Source organism: Sarcophilus harrisii, chromosome 1 (genome assembly GCF_902635505.1).
Source record: "Sarcophilus harrisii chromosome 1, mSarHar1.11, whole genome shotgun sequence".
In the NCBI taxonomy this organism is placed as follows: domain Eukaryota; kingdom Metazoa; phylum Chordata; class Mammalia; order Dasyuromorphia; family Dasyuridae; genus Sarcophilus; species Sarcophilus harrisii.
Window position 1 is genome coordinate 62,690,842 of NC_045426.1, and position 25,835 is coordinate 62,716,676.

Sequence of the window (25,835 nt, forward strand, 5' to 3'; positions counted from 1 at the left end):
AATTTTTCCATCATTCACACCTTATTATTTCCGGTAGCCAGACTTCTAGTAAAACATGATCAGCTGACATTTATATAGTCCTGTGCAGTTTGCCAATTATTTTTCTCATGTAAAGCTTGTGAGGTTAAGGAAATCTCCTTTAGGATATTCTAGAAAAATCAGAAATGATATACATTTCTTGGCAAAAATGCTAAGCAGTGCCTAGCATTGTAGTTTGGCACATAGTAGGTACTTAATAAATATTTGTTGATTGACTGATTTATTGATTGACAGAACACAGATTTTGGAAAGGATGCTCCCATGGGCTAAGACTCAGCATCTCACAGTACCCAAAGGATTTGAAAGGTTCAAAGAATTGCAATAATAATTAAGCTGAGAGAACAGCAGACTGAGGGGTGATGTAATAACTGCTTTCAGAATACTGAGAGTTATTACATAGGGGATGGTAACCAACTGTGCTCTATATCCATTGTGGGAAAAACAAGAGAAATCCTGACAGTAAAGACATTAACAGAGAACATTGGGAACATTAATCTAATTTCTTTCCCTGGAGACGTTCAAAATTAGGGTAGACAACAATCTGAGACTGTTTCTGTTCAATTGTGCTGGAGGCAGGGGAATGACTGAGAGAATGGCCTTTTTCAGTCCCTTCCCCCTCACTCTCCCTCATCCTCGAGCTTCCATCTCTGAGCTCTGACCACTCAGAATTCCTCATCTCATACCACACACGAAAATCCTGCAAAGAATGAAGCCTTCTGAACTACTTCCTTCACTACCCCTCAGGGCTCTGTGATGGCTATCCAGATGGAGATATTAAGACAATAATAATTAGTACAAACTCTCTGGACAAAGAGACCCCAAAACAAACATGAATGTCTTTGGAAAGAACAGTATGTACAGAATCACAACAGCTTAGAATTGGAAGAGACCTTGGTGACCCCGGGCCAACTCAAACCTGACCAAGAATCCCTTCTTTAATAGCTTCTAGGCACTGAGGCATCACAATGGCTAGAGCATCAATCCTGGAGTCAAGAAGATCTCAAATCCTGCCTTATACACTAGTTGTGAAACACTGGGCAAGTCACTTTACCTCTACCTGCCTCCATTTTCTCGTATATAAAACAGCAGTAACAATAGCATCTACCTCTCAGGGTTTTTATAAGGATAAGATGGGATAATATTTGCAAAGTGTTGGGAAAATCTTAAAGTACTCTCTAGTGATATTATTATTATTAATCATTTGTATTATTGTTGTGTTATTATTATCATTATTGTTATTAAAGTCCTGTAATAAGAAGCAAGTCATTCCCTTTTTGAACAAGCATAATTGTTTGAATGTTTTTCTTGATACAGAGATAAAACAGATCTCTCTTCCACTCCCAACCTCACCTTTGGTTCTGCCCTCTAAGCCTAAGCAAAACAAGTTTAAAATTGTAAAATTATGAAAATTCATTGAGCTCCTAAAACATTGATGGGAGGTGCCCATCAATAGACACACACACCTCTTTCTGCTGAGTCAGACACTGGGAGGAAATATTCTGCCAGCACGACACAGAGAAGTCTGGCGCACGTGAGAATCACAAACAACCATCCTGTTTAGCAGAGAAAAGTTTAGCCAGCAGAGGTGAAGGGCTCATTATCCCCTATCCGATTTAGGATAATCATTAAAGGGTGATACCAGAGTCAGAGGATCAAGTCTCCTCTCTGGATATACTGAGGTTTGTAACCCAATACGTGCTAGCTGGCCCTGCAGCTGCCGCAGCGTTTTATGTGGGCTCTGGTCACAGGTGACTCGGGCTAGCAGACGACACACATTATCTCTACTGTAAACCCCCTCAAGGAAGCTCTTTTACAGGCAGGGTTTATGGGCTCTTCTGCAGTCTGCTCAGAGAACTGAGAGATGGAGAAAAAAGGGGAGGAGGCGAGGGGCTGGCTTCATGGAACACACAGAACTACAACTCCCTAACTTCATCCTAACATCAGTCATGAAGCAGACATAGAAAGCTCACATAAAAGATGGAACTGAGTGCTCGGACTCATGTCTACTTCTAAGGCAAGCCTTTGCTTGCTCTGCCCGTGTATTACTCAATCATATAGTGCTCTTTACAGAGTCCAAGGTTGAAGGCCATTCTTGCCTCTGGAGCCAGTGCAGCAAAACTAAATCTCTACGTCCATCATGTCTAGCCAGAAAGATTCAGAGAGGGTTCACATACTAGGCTCAGTTTAGGGGCCTTGAAAGAAAGAGAGAATGTCCACAGATGGGGAGACGGAAGGAGCCTGTTCCAAACATCAGTCACAGCCAACAGGAGTTTACAGATAGGAGGGGAGGATAATTTAGAGGGTAAGTTGAAGAGTGATTTGATTCAAATGCAATAAGAACAAATGTAAGTAATGTGAAATAATTTTGGAAAGGGAGATTGAAACCAGGTTATGTACAGCCTTGAATGCCAAAGTAAGGTATTTGTATTTATATTCAAAGTTCAGATCGGGTCATCATGAAAGGTTTTAGGGTAGGGGAATAACATGACTAGACCTGTGTATTAGAATATTTCATAGGATGAATCCTGTCCCTGGGAGTAACCCAGTATCTGAGTGGGCTCAAAGGGCTCAAGTCCATTAACTCCATAATTCTTTCTGTTTGGTTGGTTTGGGGCTTTTTTTTTTTTTGCTTAATTGGTTAAGTGACTTGCCTAGGGTCACACAGCCAGGACGTATTAAGTGTCTGAGACCAGATTAGAACTCGGGTCCTCCTGATTTCAAGGCTGGTGCTCTACTCACTGTACTACCTGGCTGCTCCACACTCCATAATTCTTGCTAGGAGCAAAAAAAATATGAAAATGATCAGAAACTTGTCAGTCAATAGTCAACAAACTGAGATGGAGGTGCTGAGATGGACCAGGAAAGTCTTGCAGAAAGAGGGATTTTAGCTAGGACTTGAGGGAAGCCAGGAGGTGGAAATGTCAAAAGAGATTTGCTTCATTTGACTACACATAATAGTTACTTGGGTTTTCTTTTGTTTCTGTTCATTACAGGTTGGAGGGAAGGGGTGAGAGAGGAAGAAAAAATAATAATTTTGTTTTAATTTTTAAAAGGAAAGTCACTTTGGTGAATATATGAAGAATGGATTAGAAAAGGAAGACATTCAAGGCAGAGAGAAAAATTAAGAAACTATTATAATAGTCCAAGGGAGGTGATGAGAGAAGAGGATGGATTCCAACTGTTGTAGGAAAGGAATGTATAAGACTTGTTAACTAACTGGATTGTTGGGGATGGGATAGGGAGTGAAGAATAAAGGATGATTCCGATTTTGTGAATCTGATTGACTAGAATGGGTATTTTGCTTTCAACAGAAACAGGCAATTATAGAAAAGGTTTGGGTTGGATAGTTGGGACAGGTGGTGGAAGAGAGAAGTATTTCAGACATGTTGAATCTACAAAAGATCCATATGTGTGTGGATGCCCAAGCAGTTGCTGATGTGGGACTAGAGCACCAGAGAAAAATTCAGAGCTTAAGATATAGATTTGGGAGTTATCTTTATATAAGTTGATGAAATCTCCAAAAGGATCGATGGAGATAGAGAAATGACAAGAGGGCTCAAGAAAAACAAAACAGGTATAAGATAACCTAGGAGGTTGACTTTTGATATGGCCATAGGCTATCAAATTGGAAATGTCCAATGGGCAGTTGGTGACCCAAGAGGAAAGCAAAAGAGAGACTATATTTGGGACTCATCTATATAGATAATAACTGAACTAATGTGAATTGATGAGGTTTCTAAGAGATCACTAGAGATCAAGAAAAGGGCACAGGACAGATGACTCCAAGATGATGATCCTGAGTCTTAATAAGAATAAGGATATCATTAAATGAATTGGGGATTTTGAAGCTTTGAATGTGCTGACCTTCAAATGATAGCAGGACATCCAGGTAAAGAGATTCAAAAGTATTAAGAAATATGAGAGAGAAAGAATGGAAGCTTAGAAGAGATTCACTTTTTCAGCTGGGGAGGAGGGATCAAGAAAGATCTCCTGTGGGAGATAATATTTGAGTTGGGAATGGAAGTTAGAGATTCTAAGAGGCAGAAGTGAGGAAAGAGTACATTCTAAGCAGAGGCAGTATGTTCTGGACAAAAGCAGAGAATAAGAGACTGGATGTTATATGAGTGGAACATTGACTGAGAAAGAGGTACCAAACCAAGAAAGAATGCTTAATGACAGAAGTCAAGAGAAGGAAGAATTTAATAAAGGAAGGAGTCGACAGTACAAACTATTCGAGAAAGGAGGAGAGGAGAAAATATGCAATGAATAGATGGCCAGGAGGTCACTGGGACTTTGGAGAAGACAAATTTCAGTACAGAGAATCCCGAGATGGAAGAGTCCCAAGATCTTGAACTCAGGTCCTCTAACTAAAAAGCCAGCATTCTCACCATCATTTGCTATCTTTCTGATGTCAACCTTGCCTCTAGAAACTAAAACAGGATTGGTTCAAAGTCAGTGTCAATTGCAGGTCTAAGAAAAAGAAGAAAGTGGAAGGGAAGAGTCTTAAATGAACACAATTCAGGCAAATTATAGCCCAAGGAGAGATGCAGCCATCATAGCTCTCCTTTCTTCTCCTCAGCCACCTCTCCTTATTGACTTCTAATGGTAGTCACTTGAAGGTCCTCCTCTTCAGAAGTGGGTATCCTGATTATATCTGCATGATTCTTAAGGAAAGGTATTTTTTCTGGTTTGCCTAAGAATCTCATAAATGAGGACAGAAAACCTTTACTACCTAACCTCACAAGATTATGTGAAAAAAGTGCTTTGTAAAGCATAGAGTATTATATAAAAGTGAGCAGATGGTGCAGCTGTGGCTGCAGATAGGGGTAATATTATGAACAGAAAAGAGAAGAGAAAGAAAGTCTTTTTTTTACATCACTGTTATTAAGAGGATTACAATGAGACATACATCATTTCCAGCTCATTTCTTGGAATACTCATACTAATCAATATGATTGGCCTTAACTACCAATATCAAAGAAGAGCTGGCTCTGATACAGGTACTAGGAGAAAAGAGATAAGAAGGGAAGGGAGAAGAGAGGGAGAGGGAAGGGATAATTTGTTGATGTAAAAGGAAATGCTCTTTTAAGCACTTGGATTCATTAGAGGCTATTGAAATAGTGATGTCGTCTCTAACATACATAGCATCATCTATATACGTAGCTAGAAAATGTTCTCTCTTTGGACAATTTCAATATCCTAAAATAACAAATCATTTGGAACTAAATAAAGCAGGAAACTATTTTTGTAGTCTTTGAATGAACCAGAAGAAAGTAACCACTGAGTTAACACAACACAACGTTTTTTTAATTCAGATATCAATCTGGCTCAAAGTCCAATTTTTGCTTTTACAAACTCATTTCATATTTAAAGGAAAATACAAGATTTTTTAAAAAAATCAGTACATATATTCCCTGTATTCAAAAGATAGATAAGCATATTGCTTTACTTAAAAAAAAAAAAAAGAATTGAATTTCTTTTCATTGTGATATATATTCTCACTCTATAACTCAGCAAAAATATCTCCCTATCCTCTCCTATTCCCTTCCTCTGTCTCAGAGATCAAAGATTTGAACAGTTGGGAATTGAGAACTGACTGACAAGTATCTACTTCTATCAGCTTGGTTAAACATAATAACCCTATCATGGCTCAGTAATCTGAAGAAGGCATAAAACATCAAAATAAATCACAACTTCAAAATGTATCATGTCGACTTTCTAAAAATGGAAGCTACATCTGAGTTATGGGAGGGGAGGGGGGGAATTGCCTGGGAGCCAGCCCATCCCTGGAAGGGTCCAAGCAGAAGCTGGTGGGCCACCTGTTGGGGATGTTAGAAAGCATTTCCCCACTGAGCGGGGGATGTGCTAGTTGGCCCGCTAAGATCCTCTCCAGCTCAGAGGTGCTATATTAAGGTTATCACCAACATGGCTTCCTATGTAGGCGTTCCAAAGGAAGAGCTGTCCATTTCACAGAGATCCATCTCATAGACAGACAAAGAGGAACCAAGGATTTGATGAGTTCTTGGTTCCTTCACAGCAGGAAGGCACTATTTATAATTGGTATCCCTGGCTAGTAATTTAAATTGATGTAAATCAACTTGATTTAAAATTCACCCAAAGGGAAAATATAAATTTCCTTTAGTTTCCATAGGCTAAGACTTCAGAAGGTGTTCTAGTCTACTGTTATCGACAAGGAGAAGCCTTCGCAGATTTGGGACAAAGCAAAAGGATCCTGGATTTCACATCCCAAGAAAAAGGTGCGTGGAATTCAATACTAAGCCACTGAGAAAGTTTTTTTGCTTTGTTTTGTTTTTGTAATAAAGAGTAAGAAAGTGGAAAACGCCTTTTTCATTAAGCATCTGGGAAACATACATCAGAGAAGGCATGAGCCAAAAGTATATTTTAGAAATCCACACACATTGCATAACTAAAGCAATCAGTGTGGGCCTCTCTTCACTAACCTTGCAATTAAATCTTGGCTACAAACGATGAGCTCTGGAGCTGCACCTATTCATTTTCATACACAATTGATACTGTTTGATAACTTGACTTGTGCAAACACATGTTTGAATAATAGCTGATTAACAAACGATGCAGAACAGCATCTCCAGTTCCTGCAGAGCCTAGGACACAGGAAATGGAGCACAAGCTTGTTCTGGCTGGGACAGCTGGAAAAAATGCCTGCTGGAGTCTTGCCCTAATACTATTCTAAGGGTTTTGCTGGGAAGGCTGCCTACAACCTGGATCTGTGGGTACCTGAGTCAACCCTCCTTACTCCAAATCTCATCCTAGGGATACATTCCTGAAAAGATTGTGTAAAGCAATTAAAATTACATTTTAGATGCACCCAAGAGGCTTGCTAAATTTTTTAATTCTATTGTCTGAATCCTTTCAGAAGGCTGAGCTAGAATTAGAGTGCATCTACAGTGTATTGGTACTGTGCTAAGGGTTTTTTTTACAAATATGATCTCATTTGATCCTCACAAGAACTATGGGAGGCGAGTGTTGTTATGATCTCCTTTTTACAGATGAGGAAACTGAGGCAGGCAGAAGATAAATGACTTGCCCACGGTGATACAGCTAATTATGTGTCTGAAGATGAATTTGAAATCAGGTCATTCTGACTTAAGGTCCTGAGCTCTATCCACGGCATCACCTAGCTCTTCTGCAATGACTCTGGCATTTATTATCTATGTGACCTCCTGGGTCTCAATGTCATCATCTGTAAAATATTATATATTACCGCCAGCTTTAAAGCCTTCAATCTTCCCATAATATCCTATATTATTCTTCCCTTTTTTAAAGGGACTTATTGTAAAAACTAAATTAAATTTTAAAATTATGATCTGGAAATTAATGTTATAGAGTCCCCAAGGTTTCAGAAGCATGAGTCTTGGTGAAAAGGCATCAGGATAACCCGAGTATCAAGGTAAATGATGTCAACAAAACCTAAAGGTAGAAAGCAAAACAAGCAAGCACTCTGTTCTCAGCAGAACTTCAAAAGGGAGCAAAGTATCTCAGGGACTGAGCTAATAATGCCCCTTCTCTGCTCTAACAAGGATGGTAGCACATATCCCCATTGCTGCTGAGTATGCAAAGAGATGCTGCTTGGTACACTGGATGAAGCACTGGGCTTGCAGTTAGGAAGATCAGAGTTCAAATACAGCTTCAGACACTTACTGGCTGAGTGACCTTGAGCAAAGTTATCGAATGGGTTTGCTTCACTTTCTGCAATTATAAAATGTAGATAATGAGAGCATCTACCTTCCAGAGCTATTATGAGAATCAAATGAGATGATATTTGTAAAGTGCTTTTCAAACCTTAAAGCATTATCTAACTGCTAACTGTTGTTATAAACAGCCAATAATCAGCTCATAGCATGGTGAATTACTTCTATTCCTACTTAGCCAGGAAGGCAGTTCATTTTTTAAAATTTTATTTTCAAAATATATGAAAAGATAATTTTCAACATTCACCTTTGCAAAACTTTTTTTTTCCTAACTCCCTTTCCTCCATCCTCTCCTCTAGAGAGCAAGTAATCCAATATGTGGGTTTTTTTAATGTTCAGTTCTCCTATACATATTTCTACATTTAGCATGCTGCGCAAAAAAAAAATCAGATCAAAAAGGGAAAAAGAAAAAAATAGAATTGAACAAATGGAAGAAAATGACTCAATGGGGCAGTTCGTTATTAAGATCTTATAGAAATAAAGATGCTCTAATATCAGATGCAACTTTCAGAATCACCTAGTCCTAACCATTCTAAAATGATTCTCCTCTGAACCCAAGTCTTCTGAATCTAAATCAACTTTTCTTTTCCCTCTGTCCTGCTGATTCTGATCCCGAGAGTCTAAAGGACGTGAATCAGCCACAAGGCGTTGCTGTCACGGTCCATGGATTTGGCTGTAAGGAGAAATCACCCTCTCAGGGTCAGGGAGATGGTCCTTCTCTGTCTCTGGTAGAAACACAGGAGAGAGAAGAAAGAATCTCTGAATCACAATCTATACGAGCTGTAACAGAGACCTTGGAAACCACTACTGATAGCATCACACATTCTGAGTGGACACCCTCAGAAGCCATTTAGCCCAACCATTCTAAAGATGGGGAAGTAAAGGCCAGGGAGCTTTACAGTCACCCAGGTCTGAAGCAGAAGGATTTGAGTCTCAGTCGTCTGACTACAATGTTTTTTTCATTGTATAATGGTGCCTCCCTTTCATTTGGGAAACTGAGGCCCTGAAAGAAAAAGAGTTTTGCTCAAACTAATCAATAATAAAAGCAGGAATGAAATCCAGGTCCTCAAAGACCAGAGACTGCACAGTTTGTCACCCCACATGCCCCCAATCCTAACGTTCACCCTGACCTATACATACCAAAATGTGAGGGGGGAAAAACAGGCTTGTGCCTTTCTATTTATTTAAACCCCTCAGCAGGTTAAAAAAAACAAAAACATACAAACAAATAAAAATGCCCACTTTCTTCTGTATTCCCAAATCTGTCTCCTGCAGCTCATAATTCCGGATGTCCCCAGCCACCCCGCCCAGATTTTCCGCCCGAGCTGCTCTCACAGGCAGCAGTTAAGCCTTAGGCAGCCAGCCACCTGCTCCGTAGGCTGGCCTGGAAGGGCTTTGAGTCACCTCAAAGAAATGAAAAAATTGTCAGACCACAGTCCAGGCTCAGATTCTTCAAAGGGGGGTTATTAAGTTGTGTTGTGTCCCCGTATCTTTTAAAATCAACCAGCACGTTGAACTCTCTGGATAAGCACTAATAAGCGTCTGGAAAATGGCCCCTTTCAAACCATGGGCAACAGTCTTTGCCTGCTTCATCTACTTAAAAGCATAATGAAAACAATCTGTTAATTAGTTCACCCAAAGCAGAAACATTCCACTCTCTTAAAAGCTCCAAACTAGAAGGTCAGGGTATTAAGGTAATTAAAGAATCCAAAGAACTTCTACCCATTGGAAAGTCTGAAGCTTCCCAGAGTTTACGTGTCAGCCCAGAAAATTAAAGAGCAAACCATCGAACAGGTGGGAAAGCCTTCAGCCCTGTGGATGAACCCGGAGCCAGATGGTGGAGAAGATGGACAAAGCAGAAGCAAAAAGCGTACCGGGGAGTGAGGAGAGGGGAGCGGGCACATGTTTGAGAGCACAGGAGCAACAGGGCTAAAGTCATACAGCACATTACATACTACACACAGCACACTACATGCTACTACATACAGCATGCTACATATTACATACAGCATGCTACATAGAGCACACTACATACAGCATGTTACATACTACTACATAGAGCACACTACATATTACATACAGCATACTACACACCGCACACTACATACTACTACACACCGCACACTACATGCAACATACAGCCTACTACCTGACATACTACATGCTACTTAGTGCTACATACAACATGCTACAACATGCAGCATACCACATATTGCATGCAGCATACTACATGCTACTACATGCAGCATGCTACATATTACACACAGCATGCTACATAGAACACACTACATACAACATACAGCCCACTACCTGACATACTACACATTACTTACTGCTACATACAACATGCTACAACATACAGCATACTACATAGTACATGCAGCATGCTACATATAGCATTCTACGTACAGTATACTGCATACTACTACATACAGCATAATACATACAGCATGCTATGTACTACTACATAAGAGCATACTACATATTACATACAACATACTACACACAAGATACTACATACTACTACACACAGCACGTTACATACAGCATACAACATACAGCCCACTACCTGACATACTACATGCTACTTACTGCTACACATGACATGCTACAACATACAGCATACTATATATTACATACAGCATGCTACATAGAACACACTACATACAGCATAGTGCATACTACTACATACAGCATGCTACGTACTACTACATAGAGCACACTACATGTCACATACAGCATATTACACACAGCACACTACATACTACTACACACAGGACACTACATACAGCATACAACATACAGCCCACTACCTGACATACTACATACAACATGCTACTTACTCCTACACACAGCATGCTACTACATACAGCAGGACAGCTGAGGCAGAGATGGCCTCGGAGTTCAGAAGCCCCAGCTCTGACACATGTGGCCCTGAACAAGCAGATTAATCTCACTGGCCCCTAGGAGAGAAGCACCCCTAGACCCACCATGACCCTGTGAAACAACAGGACACGGGGCGGGGGAGGGCAAAGAAACAATCTGCTCTGGACGGACCGATTCCCAAAGGCAGAGATACTTACAGGTAGACTTTCCATGAGTTTTCTCACAGTTTGGACAATGGTATATGTCGATATCTGGGGCCTCCTCCTCTTCCACACCGACACAGCTGGAACAGAGAAAAACAGAACGTGATCACACCCAGCCCTGGACTTGGACAAGGTGGGCAAGGAGAAGGGAAGGAGGGCTGCCCCTCGGTCAGGTGACCTGGTCTCACAGGAAGGAAAAGGAAGCAGGCACAATGCGGCGAGCACAGACTCTGGCCTCACAGGACCTGGATTCAACTTCTACCTCTGATCCTTCCCATTTGTGATCTTGGATTGGTCCTTGACCCATCCCTAGGACAGCTTTGTAAAAGGGAAGAATTCTTGAGGATGCTTCCAATGCTAGATCTATGATTGAATCATTGTCTGTCTGTCTCTGTCTCTGTCTCTGTCTCTGTCTCTCTCTCTCTCTCTCTCTCTCACACACACACACACACACACACACACACACATCCTCAAGTGGCACAGTTCCCCCACCTGGGAAGAGAATTCAATGCTATCTCAGCTTCTTGAAGAAGTGGGCCCCTCCCACCAGACATGATGAGGGACCTGAATTACCCATCATAGGAGAAGACAGGAGAGAGGACATAGGGTCAGTAAGATACTCCAAATATCCCAAGTAACTGCTTTCCCTCCTTTGGTCCCATATGTGAATCCCTGGGTGAGGAGGGAGAAAAAAGGAAGGCAAAAATGTGGTCCCTAATCCCCCGGAAATCACATGCAAATGGGGAAATAACATGCAAATAACTGTATATATGTGCTATATAGAGCACAAATGGACGGCAATCTCAGAGGCACTGGGTGGTGTGGTGGTACAGGAATGGGGCAGAAAATTGGAATTGAGCTGAAGGAGAGTATGGAAGCCAGGAAATGGAGCTAGAAAGAGAAAGCATGCCAGAAATGGGGGCAGCGATTGAGAAGGCATGAATTTGGGAGCTAGAATGCCTTTGTCAGAGACTGCAAGGAGGCTGATCCAGTTGGACCACAGAGTAGGCAAAAAGGAGTCAAGGGTAAGAAGAGAAAGTCAGGAAGGGAACAGAAAGAAGGAAGAGGTGTTTTCACAGCAACCCCAGCTACAATAAGATTGTATATTACTTCAAAACCCAATTGTGAGCCTCTGGTCCTGTATTACTCTTGGAACTATTGCCTCCAGGACATGCATATGGTGTAAAGCAATAATGGAGGTACTTCCAATCCATTTATAGTACCCCAAATCACTCTATTAGCTCCAACTCTAGAATGAAATATTTACACACACATACACACACACACACACACACACACACACACACACACACGAGGAGAATATATACAGGCCATGTACTGGCCTTCATCACCTCATTCCAGGGACCACTGCCATAGTAGTAACTGGTCTCCCAGAATCAACTTTCTTTCCATTATAATCTAGATTCAGCTGAGTCATTTTCCAGAACAGCCTAGCCATTGCCCCCCCATATTCAATAAACACTAGTGGCTTCCTATCACCTCCAGGATCAAACATAAAACCCTCGATCTGACATTTAAATCCCTTCACAATCCATCTCCTTCCTGTCATTCTCTTCTTACCCTTGCCTCTCTTTTGGTCCAGCTGGATCAGCTTCTTTATGGTTCCTCACAAAGACATTCTAGCTCCCAAATTCATGCCTTCTCAATAGCCGTTCCCTGTATCTGGAATGCTTTCTCTTTCTATCTCCATTTCCTGGTTTCTTTAGCTCAATTCCAATCTTCTGCAATCTTCTCGCCCCCTTCCTGCACCACAACACCCCCCAGGGCCTCTCAAATTGCCTTCCATTTATGCTCTCCCTATATAGTTATTTGCACATTGTTTCCCCATTGCAACGTGAGGTCCTTGGCGGTGGGAACCACATCACTGCCTCTCTTTCTATGACCAATGTTCGGCATATAGTGAGTGCTTAATAAATGTTTGTTGACTGGAAAGTACAGCCCAGCCTGTTATCCGAGGACAAACACAGAGAAGTTCAGAGAGGCTGATCACCTGAGAGATGCTCACCAAGTGACGATTTTTTTTTTGTCACGACCATCCCCAAAATGAACAATAATACCAAATGGGTTCTCGGTCCCTTCCCACGGCAACGGGAGAGGAACAACAGAAAGGGAGCAGAATGTGCTGAAAATCACGAGCTCTTTGGGAGTCCACAAAAGCCAGTCTAAATGCTGGTGCCCCAAATGTGCAGGCTTTGTTCAACAACCAACAAACTGATGCGCTGCTGGAGGAATTAAACCACATCCATGCTGACATTTTCATTATAAATGAAACCGGAGGATATAAAGAAAGAAAAAGGCAGTTCACAGGTCTTCCTGGAAGGGGTGAATCAAAGCCTCAGCAGAGTGGGTTTCATCGTGAGCCTAATACCAAGAAACATCACTGGACAGAATCCTTGATCCTCTCTCCTTGCAGTGCTCAGGATGTCTGGTGGCAAACAGACCAATGTAAAGATAATTGCAGTTTATGCACCGATACTTATTGCTGGAGATGTAGTAGAAAAAGTCTTTGAAGAATTGAACAAAATCCTCCAAACAAAATCAACATATGCCTTCATGCTCAGCCGCTTCATCACTATACTGAGCGCAGGAAGATGGAAAAAACAATGTTGGAAAATATGGGAGTTAAGAAATGAAAGCAACCAAAAAGCTTGTAGACTACTCACAAATCTTACACTTATACAACTTAAATGCTTTCTTCAAAAATAAAGTGGGAAGATTGTTGGAGGAGGTCAGCACTAAATGTCATAAAGAAAGAATGAAACTGTGCAGGAAACTGTATGGTGTATGAGATTTAGAACTGGATATCCTGGGACTTCAAGATCCTTCTGCAAATTAGAATATTTGTGTGACTTTATTCTTTAACTTTTCCCTGGCCTCAGTTTTCACATTTATAAATGAGGGGATATTGGGATACATGGCTTCTAACAACCCTTTGAGCTCAAAATCTATGATTTCATTTTATGGAAGTAATTTCAGGATAGCTACTGGTAGAGTCAGGTCACCATAGACTGATGACAGCAAAAAGCTCAAACAAATACCGAGTTGGAAGAACAGACAAAAATGAAGATACAATCTGAGTTTAAAGGAGCTCCAAGCCAACCTATTTCATCAAGCTATTCTATTTCTGATGAAGACAACACAATCCTTCAAAAATTCACAACCTCGGATTCATCCTCAACTGTTCTCTGTCTTTTTATTGGCACAGTCATTCCACTGACAACTTATGTCAGTTCTACCCACAAGCAGTTTCCCTCATTCATCTCAGCCCTCTGCTCACCCAACTATCCCCTATTGCAGGCCTTTATCATTTCTGATTAGGTGTTGCAGGAGCCTTCTAAGTGCTATCCTCATCAGTCCTCATCATCCACACAGCTGCCAAAATAATCTTCCTAAAGCATAAGAAATGTCAGTGGCTCCTTCTATTCTCAAGGGGGGAAAAAAGACTTCAATGTTTAACATGGAAAGCCACCCACAATCTATCTCTGTCTATCTTTGCATATTTGTTGTATAGACAAAATGGACCCACTTGTCATCCTGAACATTACATTTCATCTCTTATTTCCACACTTTTGTAGACTGTCCCTTTGGTCTGGGGTGTTCTAACTCATCCTCACCTCCCAGAATCCCTTGCCTCCTTCAAGACTCAGCTACTACCTACATCAAGTAAATTCAGCAAACATGGTGGATGGAGCACTGGACCAGAAATCAGGAAGATATGAATTAAAATTTGGTCTTGGATATTTCCTGAGCAAGTCACTTTATCTCTACCTCAGTTTTCTTCAATGAAAAATGAGAATCATAACAGCAGCTACTATGAAGGGTTGTTGTGAGGATCAAATGAGATACTATTGGTAAAGTTAGCTCATCACAGTGCCTGGCATATAGTAGGCACTTAATAAATGATTATTCCCTTCCTTTCCTCCATTTCTTCTGCCAGAGAGATTATAAAAAGATCAGTGATACCCATTGGCTCTCAGCTTTGGACCATTCAGTGCTAGGAAAACTATTTAAAAGGAGGAGGAAGAAAGATACAGAGTTAAAGCACTGTTTGTTAAACCTAAGGTTACAATACTGGAGAAAGGATTCCTTTTACATCACGACATATTAGGGAAGATGGAAAGTAATTTGAGGAGAAAATATGTTTAGAGAAGTAGTTTATACCATATATCATAGTCAATTCCAAGTGAATAAGTTATCTTTATTAAAACTAAAGGGTCACATTACTTTAAAAAAAACAAAGTAAAAATGAAAGTTATACCTTACATAGCTAAGATTAGAGGAAAAATTCATAACATTTAAGAGATTCGGATCAAGAGATACAAGATTCATAAAATCCATACCAAGGGAGAAAAAAGACAAAATAGGCATTTTCAATTACATAAAATTTAAAAGCTTTTGAACAAATAAAACTGATACAACCAAATAAGTTATGGAGTTTGAGGAAAAAATCTTTACATCAAATTCCTCTGATAAAAAGTCAAAATATATAGAGAACTGCCTTAAATTTTAAGGCTAAGGGTCATTCCCTAATAAATGAATAGTTAAGGGACACAAAGAGTTTTCAAAAAAAAAAAGAAAGAAAGCCCATCAATAACCACAAGAAAAATATTCTGATCATTAATAAGAGAAATGAAAATCAAAGCAACTCTGAAGTTTCTTTTCACACTTATCAAATTGGAAAAAAATGAACAAAGATGTAAATAATCAATGCTGAAGAAGTCATAGAAAGACAGGAATACTAATTCTCTGTTGGAAAAACTGTGAATTGGTCTAACTGCTGTGAAAAATAATGTGGAACTATACTCAAAAAGTTCCAGATCTCTTATGACCCTTAGATTCAGAGATTTACTATGAGGTCTAAACCCCAAAAAGGTCAGTGGCTAAAATAAAAAGCTATTTAACAAAATGTTTGTAAGAACATTTGTTTGTTTGGGTGGGGGGGAGGACTAATATGCAAATAAATGATGGCTCCACTAATTGGATAATGGCTGACCAAACTGAATCATATATATAAATGTAATGGAATATTACTCCACCATAAAGCATGATTAATATGAAGAATTCAAATAAAATAGGAAAGTGGTACAAATTTAGAGCCGAGAGAACAATAGATATAGTGACTGCAATCAACACTGAAATGCAATCACATTAGGAGTAAACCCCCAGCCTCACTTATTTAATATAAACAGACTGAAAATAAAAATACTTCCTTCTTTTCTTATAAGAAATAACAAATTATTAGAGGAACATGTTACACATTCTCTGTCAATCACCATTACTACATTAGATGATTTGGCTTAATTGTTTTGGATATTTTCATTTTGTTTTTTAAATGAGAAGACACTATGAGGAGAGATGTTTATTGAGAAATGATTATTGTATCAAAACAAAAATTATTAAAGAGAAGCAGAGGCAAAGAAAATATGGAAAGCCTCCCTGAAGGAAATTTCATCCCACACTAGATCTGTTCTCTCTCTCTTCCCATTTCTCTCCCAAGATACAGTAATTTTGGCTAAAAGTGAAGTAATTCTGTCCCTAAGGAGATTTCAAGAATTCTGTCCCATAGAAAGAAGATCAAATGGGTAATTTTCAGGGATTGAACGCAACCAAAGGCATGCCCCACCACCCCAAAGTTTAAGAATTAAATCAAAAATGAAAAAAACTGTCACTTTCAGGACACTAGTAACAACTTGGAGGATTTCTTTCTATTGGCTATTTCATTTCCTATCATTATTAAAACACGTCTGAGAACCTTCTGGGAGCTGAAAGAGACTAGGGGTATACAGTCAGTTGTTAGGGAGGAAACTTCCTAACACGACTGCTATATGTTGATGGAGTCAAGCAGCTAGTTGGCTGCACAGTGAGAATCAGCCATGGCCCTGCAGTTACAGTGACTGCAAGAGGAATACTAGAATCTTCATAGGAAAGGTCACCAAGACATGTGGGGTTTGATCACACCTTCATGGGAAACCCCAGAAGACCTCCCAGCACCACATCCAGTAAAGTAATAACAGGCTCATATTGATTGAGCCACTGATGTTTGTCTTTGTACAAGGTAATGAAGAGCTTCTTGGGAGTCTCTAAGAAGGGTGAGAAAATAGAAGCATTCTTTTTTTCTAAGGTAGGCTGTATCATTCCTATATAAAAGTTACAATCAAGCAGTGGTGGCTATCAGAGAGCTACTTGCAAGGCAAAGTTAAACCACTAAACTGATAACCCAAGATTCCACCTTAATTCCCCACACCATGGCCCTAGTCCAAGCCCTTCCTGCCATCAAGATAATCCATGTTAATCCTACATAAAAATTATAATTAAGTAATGGTAATATTTGGAGTGCTCTTCTCAAGACAAAATTATCCCTAATGATCCAGGATACCTCACTTTAGTTCAAACCCTCCTCACCTCATACCTATGATGCTGCCATAACATGAGTCTCCTCATCTCCTGAACCCATTATACTTCCTTAGCAAACTTCTGAGTGAACAGCTTCAAACATTCTCCCCCACTGTTAAAATACATTCACTTTCCCTATATGCCTACAGGATCAAGTCTAAAATTCAGTTTCACATCCAAAGCCCTCTACAAACCTGTTCCAGTCTACTCATCCAACTATAGATTGCCATACTCCCCAGTGTGAACCTTCTGCCCCAACCAAGCCAGTCTGCTCACTAATCCACATTGAGACTTTGCTCATGGCCTACTATCCATCTCCACTCCTGATTTCTTCTCTCCTTTCAATCTACCTCCCTCCTACCATCTCTTAGGACCACATATCCACAAAAACATTCCTCACTACTGGAGACCACAGAGATTCCTCTCTCCTTTCTCTCACCTGCTTTAAGTTTTACATTCCTGTGTCACTTTGGGGGGGCAAAGAATCTCTCATTCATTTCTCTTCTTTCTTCTATTAACACATGAGTCAATGTGACAAAGTTTTAAAAAGGAAGGAAGGAAAGAAAGAGGAAGGAAGGAAGGAAGGAAGGAAGGAAGGAAGGAAGGAAGGAAGGAAGGAAGGAAGGAAGAAAACTTACTATGTCTTAGGCACTGTGCAAAGTACTAGAGATATAAACAGAAGCAAAAAAGAAAGACAATCTCTGCCCTCAAAGAGCTTACATTCTAAAAGAGCACAACACACACACACACACACACACACACACACACACACACACACAAAGAGCTGGAAAGTGTAGGGAGAAGAGGAGAATGAAGATACCTAGCATTTGGGAGCAGGATTCTGAAGTCCAGAAAGTGAGGAAAAGTACATGGATTCCTTCACAAAATGGAAATTACAGGGGATACTCAGCAATGGGAGAAGGGAGGCAGAATACTCCAAGGTGAGAAGGCCACAGGTATATTCAAGGATGACAAGGCCCCAAGAGCTAAGAATCTAAGTTTTTAACTTTTATGTCATGTCCCCCCTGGGCAGACTGATGAATCTAATAAACCGCTTCTCTGAATGCTTTTAAGTACATAAAATGAAATAGGATTACAAAGAAAATCAAAGGTTAGGAAAAACAAATGAAGATGTAATGTTTTACCCATCCAACTTTCCAGACCTAATGAAATCTAGCCAAGGACACACTGGACCCTAGATTAAAAATTCTTGCAATCTAGAAGATTCTTACCAGCTTTGTAATTTTAGGCAGCTCATATTCCCTCCCCAATTTCCTCATTTGAAAAATTAAGGGGTTGGACTGAAAGAACAGATCTCTAAAGTCCTTTCCAACACTAAATCTTGTTATTTCTAGGAACTATGAGTCCTAAATTGGGCAGTGTTTTCCTTGGCGAGCCTAGATCATCATCATCCCTAAATCATTTCTAAGTATATTGCAACCACAACACCTAAACCAGAGCCATAGCACATTTTCTGTAAATGTTTGTTGGATGAAATACAACTGCATTGCATCCCAAGTCTTCAAGAGTTGCCTCTTTTCTTTAGCAGAGAGAAGCTGAGCTCACTGATACATAAGCCCTTGATCAAGTGAGGGGAAGGAAGCTACTAAGATGAAAGATTCTAAATTAACCTTCCCCTACCACTGTCAGTCTGCTCTTTTAAACTATTTAAAGCCCTTCTGAACTTTTAGTCAAAACATTCCTTTCAGCCTCGGGGATTTTTCATTCATTCATTCAGTCGTTATTTCATTAATTCCACAAATTCTAGTTAAGCACAAGCTCTGGGTAAGGAAGGCTCTCTACCTTTAATCCTACTAGAAAGGAAAAAAGAAGGGGAAGGAAATAAGCATTTATAAAGCACCTACTATGTGCCAGGTACTGTGCTGAGTGCTTTATAACTATCTCTTTCAATCCTCACAACAAACTTTCAAGGTAGGTTCTGTTATTATCCCCATTTCACAGTTAAGGAAACCAAGAAAATGGAAATTAAGTGGCTTGTTCAGCGTCCCACAGCTAAGTATCTGAGACTAGACATAAACTTATTTTCCTGGCTCCCAAATCATTATTCACCTTGCTCATTAAACCAAGTTCTATAAAAGTAAATTTCCCCCTTAATTTGATGAGTTTACATAGGTATGTTCACTCTTGAAAGAGCTCTTCCTCTGCACTCCAAGTACTTGAAGAGAAGCCATCCCTACAGTGAGCATGTTTGCTTTTCAGACACAGGTGCTGAAACCTGCCTTTCTGCTCTCTTGCCTTGGCTGCTATTGGATGTGATACATTTTGGTTCAATGAGAGTAGTCACTAGCCAACTCAATATTGATCTATCCAGGGATTCTAACAGGGACTAACAGAGACACTTCAGTTCTCGGTCATTATAAAGAAATGAGGAACCCAAAGGAAGCAGGTTTTCCAGATAACCAAGTTGATAGTACTTAATGGAAAGCTTCCTTAAATAGCTAACATTACCTGACTTACAAAAAATTCTGTATATAATTAAACTTTTAAAAAATGTCTTCTTGTTATTAGAGATACCCATGATTAGACCACATTTCAAGTCAACAACACCCTCATAAAATGTTCCCAGATTGCTGGGTTTTTGTAGCTCTTGTGCTTGCTTTGTCTCATTTTTCTATCTCTTCTTTGCCATCATATTGTCAGTGTCACTTTTTTGCTACTCTTAGTGTGCCTCCAATATCTCAAGCAATTCAACATCTCCTACTATGGCAGGAAGTCAGAGATGATAACAGAAGAACTATATGCAAAACAATGGGTTGATATATTCAAGGTTAGGAATTGAGGGGGGTCACAGGATCACAGATGTAGAAATGAAAGATCTCTCTCAGAGGCCATCTAGTCCAGACCCTTTTTTACAAATAGGAACCTCAGATATAGGGAGATTAAATACCTTGGCCAGGGTCCCATAGGCAATAAATAAGCATCCCACATGGGATTTCACTACAGAACATCTAAACCCCAAACTTAGCACTCTGTCCACTAGGAACAAGTGCCTGGGCTTTAATATGTTTTGGACAAGACCTCATACAAAGCATCTCTTTGAAGTTAGATCGCAACATCGCTACACATTAAGATCTAATACCATATTCATCTGATCCCCAGTCTAGAAATGAATTAATGTATATGTAGGTCCCCTGACCGATAACATGTTCACGAGGCAATGTGCTGGTTCTAAACCACACTATAATTGTTCAGGAAGAAGCTAAAGGATGCTTAAGGTAGGGAAGATTAATGTTAAAGGTCAGGGGTGATCGCTAAGGCTCCTTCCAAGGTGGAGAGTCTATAATTCTCTCAATGGAAATATTTGTCCTGAAGAAGAAAAGATGTGATGGTGAGGTGGAGATGGGGAGGAGGGGGGAGAAGGGGAGTACTTAATAGCTATGTTCACATATTTGGAATACAATTGTGTGAAAGAGGGCACAGACATTCTGTATTGCTTCAGAGGCAGATTTCAATACAACCTAAAATTCGCTTTGCATGGAAAGAGGCTGTCTTGTGAAATGGTTAAGGAGAATCCCTCAACATCACACAGGCAGCATTTTCAACATCCTCATGTAGGTCTTAGTTACATAGGTACGATAGACACAATAAAATTTATAGAGAGAGAAAGGAAAAATAAAGATTTACATATCAAAAAACAGATAAGAGAGGATCTACATCTTATCAAAAGATAGATTTCAAGTCAACCTAAAATCTCACTAAACAAATAAACTGTCTAGTAAATATTAGAGAAATAACTAGAGCTTACATATTTGACATGCTCATTACAAATAAATCGGTACCTCTATCACTAACTAGTTAATCATCAGAGCTAAAGTTTGATGTCATCTATATTTTACAAATTCTAATTAATGATGTGACTTGCTGGCTTAAGGAAATGATGGTAATAAAACTAATAAAATAAAAATTCTCTTATGATATAAGCATTCAGATATTTGTTGAATGAATGAATGGGGACAATACAGACAAACTCTCACATTAAATAGGAGATAAAACTAATTGATTCCTAAAGTTCTACCAACTCTTAGTCATCCTTAGCTATCTGTAGCCATCCAAAATAGGGTCATCTTACTATATGAACCATTTTAACAAGATTCCCATACTTCTTTGTATTCTTCAAATTTGTTTCTTCTTATGATGCAACAATATTCCAATATATTCAAAGAAATATAAGATCTTTTTTTATATTTACAGCAGTTCTTTCTCTCTTTCTTTTTTATTAAAGCTTTTTATTTTCAAAGCATATGCATGGATTTCAAAACATGCATAGAGAGATCTTAATGGAATGTTACAGAGTAAAGAAAACAGAATCAAAAGAAAAATATAGATATGGGCTATAGACTTTCCATTAAGGACAATAATAATAAAACAAACATTATATACACACAGGAAAAGTCAAAATTATCAGGAAAACAAGGACCATGACAGGGCCAATGTGGGATAAGTTAAAACTGAAGTACATAAAATTGAAGCCTATTAGGATTAATAATCCGTAATAATAAGAAGCTTACAGACACATATGGAATCATTTACTACCTTTTGTTTGTTTGACCTTTAAATTCTTCATTTAAAATAAAATCTAAGTCCCAAAATCCATCGGCATAAAACTCTCTCCTCCTTGGTGGATATCCCAATAATGCCCCATGCCAGTGTAAGAGGCAGGGCAGAGTAGGAGATAGGAGAGATCCACTTTCTTTGGACTTTCTTTGAGATGATTCAAGTTGTATTGTTGTGCATTGCTTTGGGCACTTCTAGTTTCCATCTTTAAGAACTGAATTACCCCAAAGCCAATGAGAAAGTTCTTTAACTCTATATTATCTGGCATATATTCTCCTATATACACTTTGACAGAGTTCTGTTTTGCTATCAGCTTGGAAAAATAAGTTTCTTTGCTAATGACTATATATTCATTGTAGAACTGGTATTTAGTGGGAAAGGAGTAGAGTCGTGTGTGTGTGTGTGTGTGTGATTGTGTGATTACATGTATGTATGTATGTATTTTGGGGAGGTAAGCAGGGTTAAGTAACTTGGGCAGGATCACACAGCTAGTAAAGTGTCAAGTATCTAAAGCTGGATTTTTAACACAGGCCTCTGGATTCCAGGGGTAGTGTTCTATCCATTGTGTCCAACTCTTACATAATTAGATTAGAGTCCTCTTCTCCCCATTAAGAGCCAGTAATCAGAAGTTAACTAGAACCTGAAAGCCATATTACTTACATTTATATTAAATAATATTTAAGGGAGCAAATAGAATTAATATTAGTCCAGTACCCTTCTATGAGGAGAACAGAGCAGACAAGCTTCTGACCCTAACCTCTTGCATTATCTTCTGGAAGAATTAAAACCTCTCTTAAAGAAAAGGCTGGGGGGGGGGGGGGGGCTAGAGATGTATATTTTGCCTCCTGTTGAGCTATACAAAGACATCCTCATGTCAAACATAGGGGAAAGCCTTTGCTACATTATTTTCTCATATGCTCTTGTTCATATATTTGAATATGTGCACATCTCGAGAAGTTAAAATAAATTTCAAATGCTTAAAATATGAAGACAAATTAATTTTTAAAATAATTAAAAATAAATGAATTTGGTTTTTGATACTTATACAGTTTACTTCTAGAAGCTGTTTTTAAAAATCAATTAAGATAATATAAGTTGGGGGGTTGTTTTTGGTTATTTTTTCTTTTTAAAAAATTCTTTATTATTCAGGATAGTTCTGTAGTAGAGAAATGGGGAGAAATAGAGGGAGAAAAAGGACAACAAAAGGTAACCAAAAAGATATCAAACACTTTGTTTTGTCCTATTAAAGAAGTAAATAAATGTCAGCTATTGTTATAAAAAATAATAATAATAACATCCCTGGTTCTATTCCAATCTAAATCTGGAAAATAGTATTTAAATTAGATCTGGGGCAAAAGTCCCTTTATGCTCTACCCCAGCGTTTCATCCAGATGTTCTAGCAAAAAAAAATCTCAAAATATCTTTAAGAAGCAATACTTGAAAGGAGCCAAAGTATTGAATGAGGAGAGATGAAGAGGGGAAGAGACAGACATTGAGAGTAATAGTGACTGACTACAACTCCTTCAGTTTCAAAAGCAGAAGTGGACACCTTGTAAAGAGGAAGGAAGTCAACAGTCGTTGAGCCCTTTGAGAATGAGGATTTCCACAGGAGCTGAGAGACTGTTCAGGTATAGGACAGGTGGCGCTTCCTCTCCCCAAACAAGCTGTCAAGCTGCTCTGCTTCCTATTCTAAATATTACTATTCTTTCTTTCATGACTCCTTCTATCTAAGCCATCAGTTCCACGAAAGCAAGGATTGCACGTTAGCTAAACAATGTTTCCCTCCCTTTCCTCTAAACCCAACACCCCTAATACCATAGCATAGTAGGTGCTTAATAAACATGTAGGGTATTAAATTGTTGTTTTATCACCTACTAGGTACTGAATTTTTGTAAAGTTTAAAACTGAATTGAACTTAGTACCTAAGTGGGTCTACCATATGCTAAACCAGATTAACAAAAGGAGGAAAATGCAAAAAAAAAAAAAAAAAAAAAATTAGGAGAATGGGAAAAATTCATAGCCAAATAAGAGACAGAGAGAACATTATAAAATGCAAATTAATTTTGATTGTATTAAATAAAAAGGCTTTTGCACAAACAAAACCAATGAAACCAAGATTAGAAAGAAAGCAGAAAGGTAGGAAACAGTCTTTACAGCAAGAGTCTCTAATAAATACTTCATTTCTCAAACATAGAGTCAAATTTATAAGAACATAATCCATTTCCTAATTGATAAATGGCCAAAGGATATGAATGGGCCCTTTTCAGATGAAGTAATCAAATATTATCTATAGGCAAATGAAGAAGTACTCTAAATCACATTTGATTTAGAGAAGTGCAAATTAAAACAACTCTGAGATACCATCTCACACTTATCAAATGAGCTAACATGACAAAAAAGGAAAGTGATAAATGTTGGGGAGGATGTAAGAAAAATAGGACACTAATGAACTATTGGTGGAGTTGTGAACTGATCCAAGCATTCTGGAGAGCAATTTGGAACCATGCCTAAAAAGGGCAAAAAAACCCAGTAACAGTAATAACGACAAACACAAGACAGTCCTTGAAACATATGAGCCATTCTGGCCACTCCAGTGAAGAACCCTATTCATGCAAGCAGAGGAAAACAGCAAAGCGCTGTCCCTTCTGGATAACTATCAGTGTGTGAAACCAAATGTGGGTCACCATTAAGAACAGCAACATGGGACAATACAATGAATCTGCCAGAGGCTTTCATGCTACAATTTACACTTCATTAGGAGTAACAAACTCTTCAGTGCAGAGACATTGCAGGGAGACATTCTTCTTGTGGGCAAGCCACTCTCCCTAAATAGATGTTCTCAACTAAAAAGATTCCATTGTCTTCTCATTGAACACAGCTGCTATCCTTGGTTATTATTTTATTAGAATGAGCTGTCTAGTGACAGAGTTGAACAGAAGGGGAAAACACTAAATATGGGTCATGATAATAGGCAGGTAGTAGCTAGCCACATAAAATAAGAACTGGGAGAGGGGAGACAGGGAAGGACATAATACTCAAGACACATTTTTAAAAGTAATTGCTCATGTGATTGTTCCTATTATAATCCTCAACATAGGCAGAGAGTGGGATCCCCGTTACAAGAGCCAGTGTGGACAGTAAGGAAACAGAGGAATAGAATTTGTCCATCAACCAAACAGAACTCATTATTTTGCCCCACTTTCAAAAAGAAAAAGAAATTCTCCTCTCCTCCCAATTTTGTTGTTGGGTAATACACATTTATAATCATCTACCCCATATTCAAAAAGGAGAGAAACTCTGACCTCAAGGAGCTTACAGTCTAATGAAATATAAGCAAATAAACGCTAGGGAATTTTCCAACTCTTGGCACCATCAAAATTAGCTTTTGAGAGGATGGGTGAGTCTCTTATTTCCCTTGGGCCCCAGTTTTTGCTTTCTGTCAAGTGAGTGGGCTTAGTCTAAAAAATCTTTTTAGTCCCTACAAGTTCTACTATGGCAAGCACTACCATTCTATTCTGGATTTGAGGAGTCTAAGTTCTTGTTCTAATTGTTTTTTCCCTGTTCCAAAGGTCCTTCCAGTTCAGATATTATGTGATTCTCCACCTAGACTAAGCTATGGGTTAATTGCAAGAACCCATTTAAAAAAGTTATTTTAAAAAGACAACTACATTATAATCTAAGATCATAGAATCTAAGAAATGGAAAGAACCTTAGAAATTATCTTCTCTCATCAGAGAAGGCTCTGTGTTCTATGAGCAAAACAGAACTGAATTAGCCCAAAAGAAACGTGAGATGTGCAAAAAACTAGAGAATAAATTCTGCCTAATTGAAGAATTTCTTTTAAGTAGCCCACTAAGACTAGTGGTAACAGTCTCTCAAAGTCTTGTATTAACTAAGAACTGATTTTCTCACAAGGATTGAACCGGTTTAATGGTTAGAAAGCTTATTCTCCAGACTTGCATGAACCAACCCAGAGTAAAGTGAGCAG

At 39.0% G+C, this 25,835-nt stretch overlaps 1 protein-coding gene and 1 long non-coding RNA gene across 6 annotated transcripts in view; one reads left to right on the forward strand and one right to left on the reverse strand.

The window, feature by feature from the left end:
- Positions 1-6,279, forward strand: part of LOC116421977 — a 34,811-nt gene extending 28,532 nt beyond the window's left edge. For all 4 annotated transcript variants that reach the window (XR_004232581.1, XR_004232583.1, XR_004232582.1 and 1 more), the window contains one exon: positions 6,182-6,279. This is a non-coding gene — a long non-coding RNA (uncharacterized LOC116421977). The remainder of the gene's footprint in view (positions 1-6,181) is intronic.
- The window catches only part of PHF2 (PHD finger protein 2), a 190,624-nt gene that overhangs the window by 68,611 nt on the left and 96,178 nt on the right, over positions 1-25,835 (reverse strand). For both annotated transcript variants that reach the window (XR_004232575.1, XM_031956790.1), the window contains exon 2: positions 10,853-10,938. Coding sequence is in view for 1 of the 2 variants with exons in the window: in XM_031956790.1 (XP_031812650.1) it covers positions 10,853-10,938 (86 nt within the window). In the remaining variant the exon portion in view is untranslated. The remainder of the gene's footprint in view (positions 1-10,852; positions 10,939-25,835) is intronic.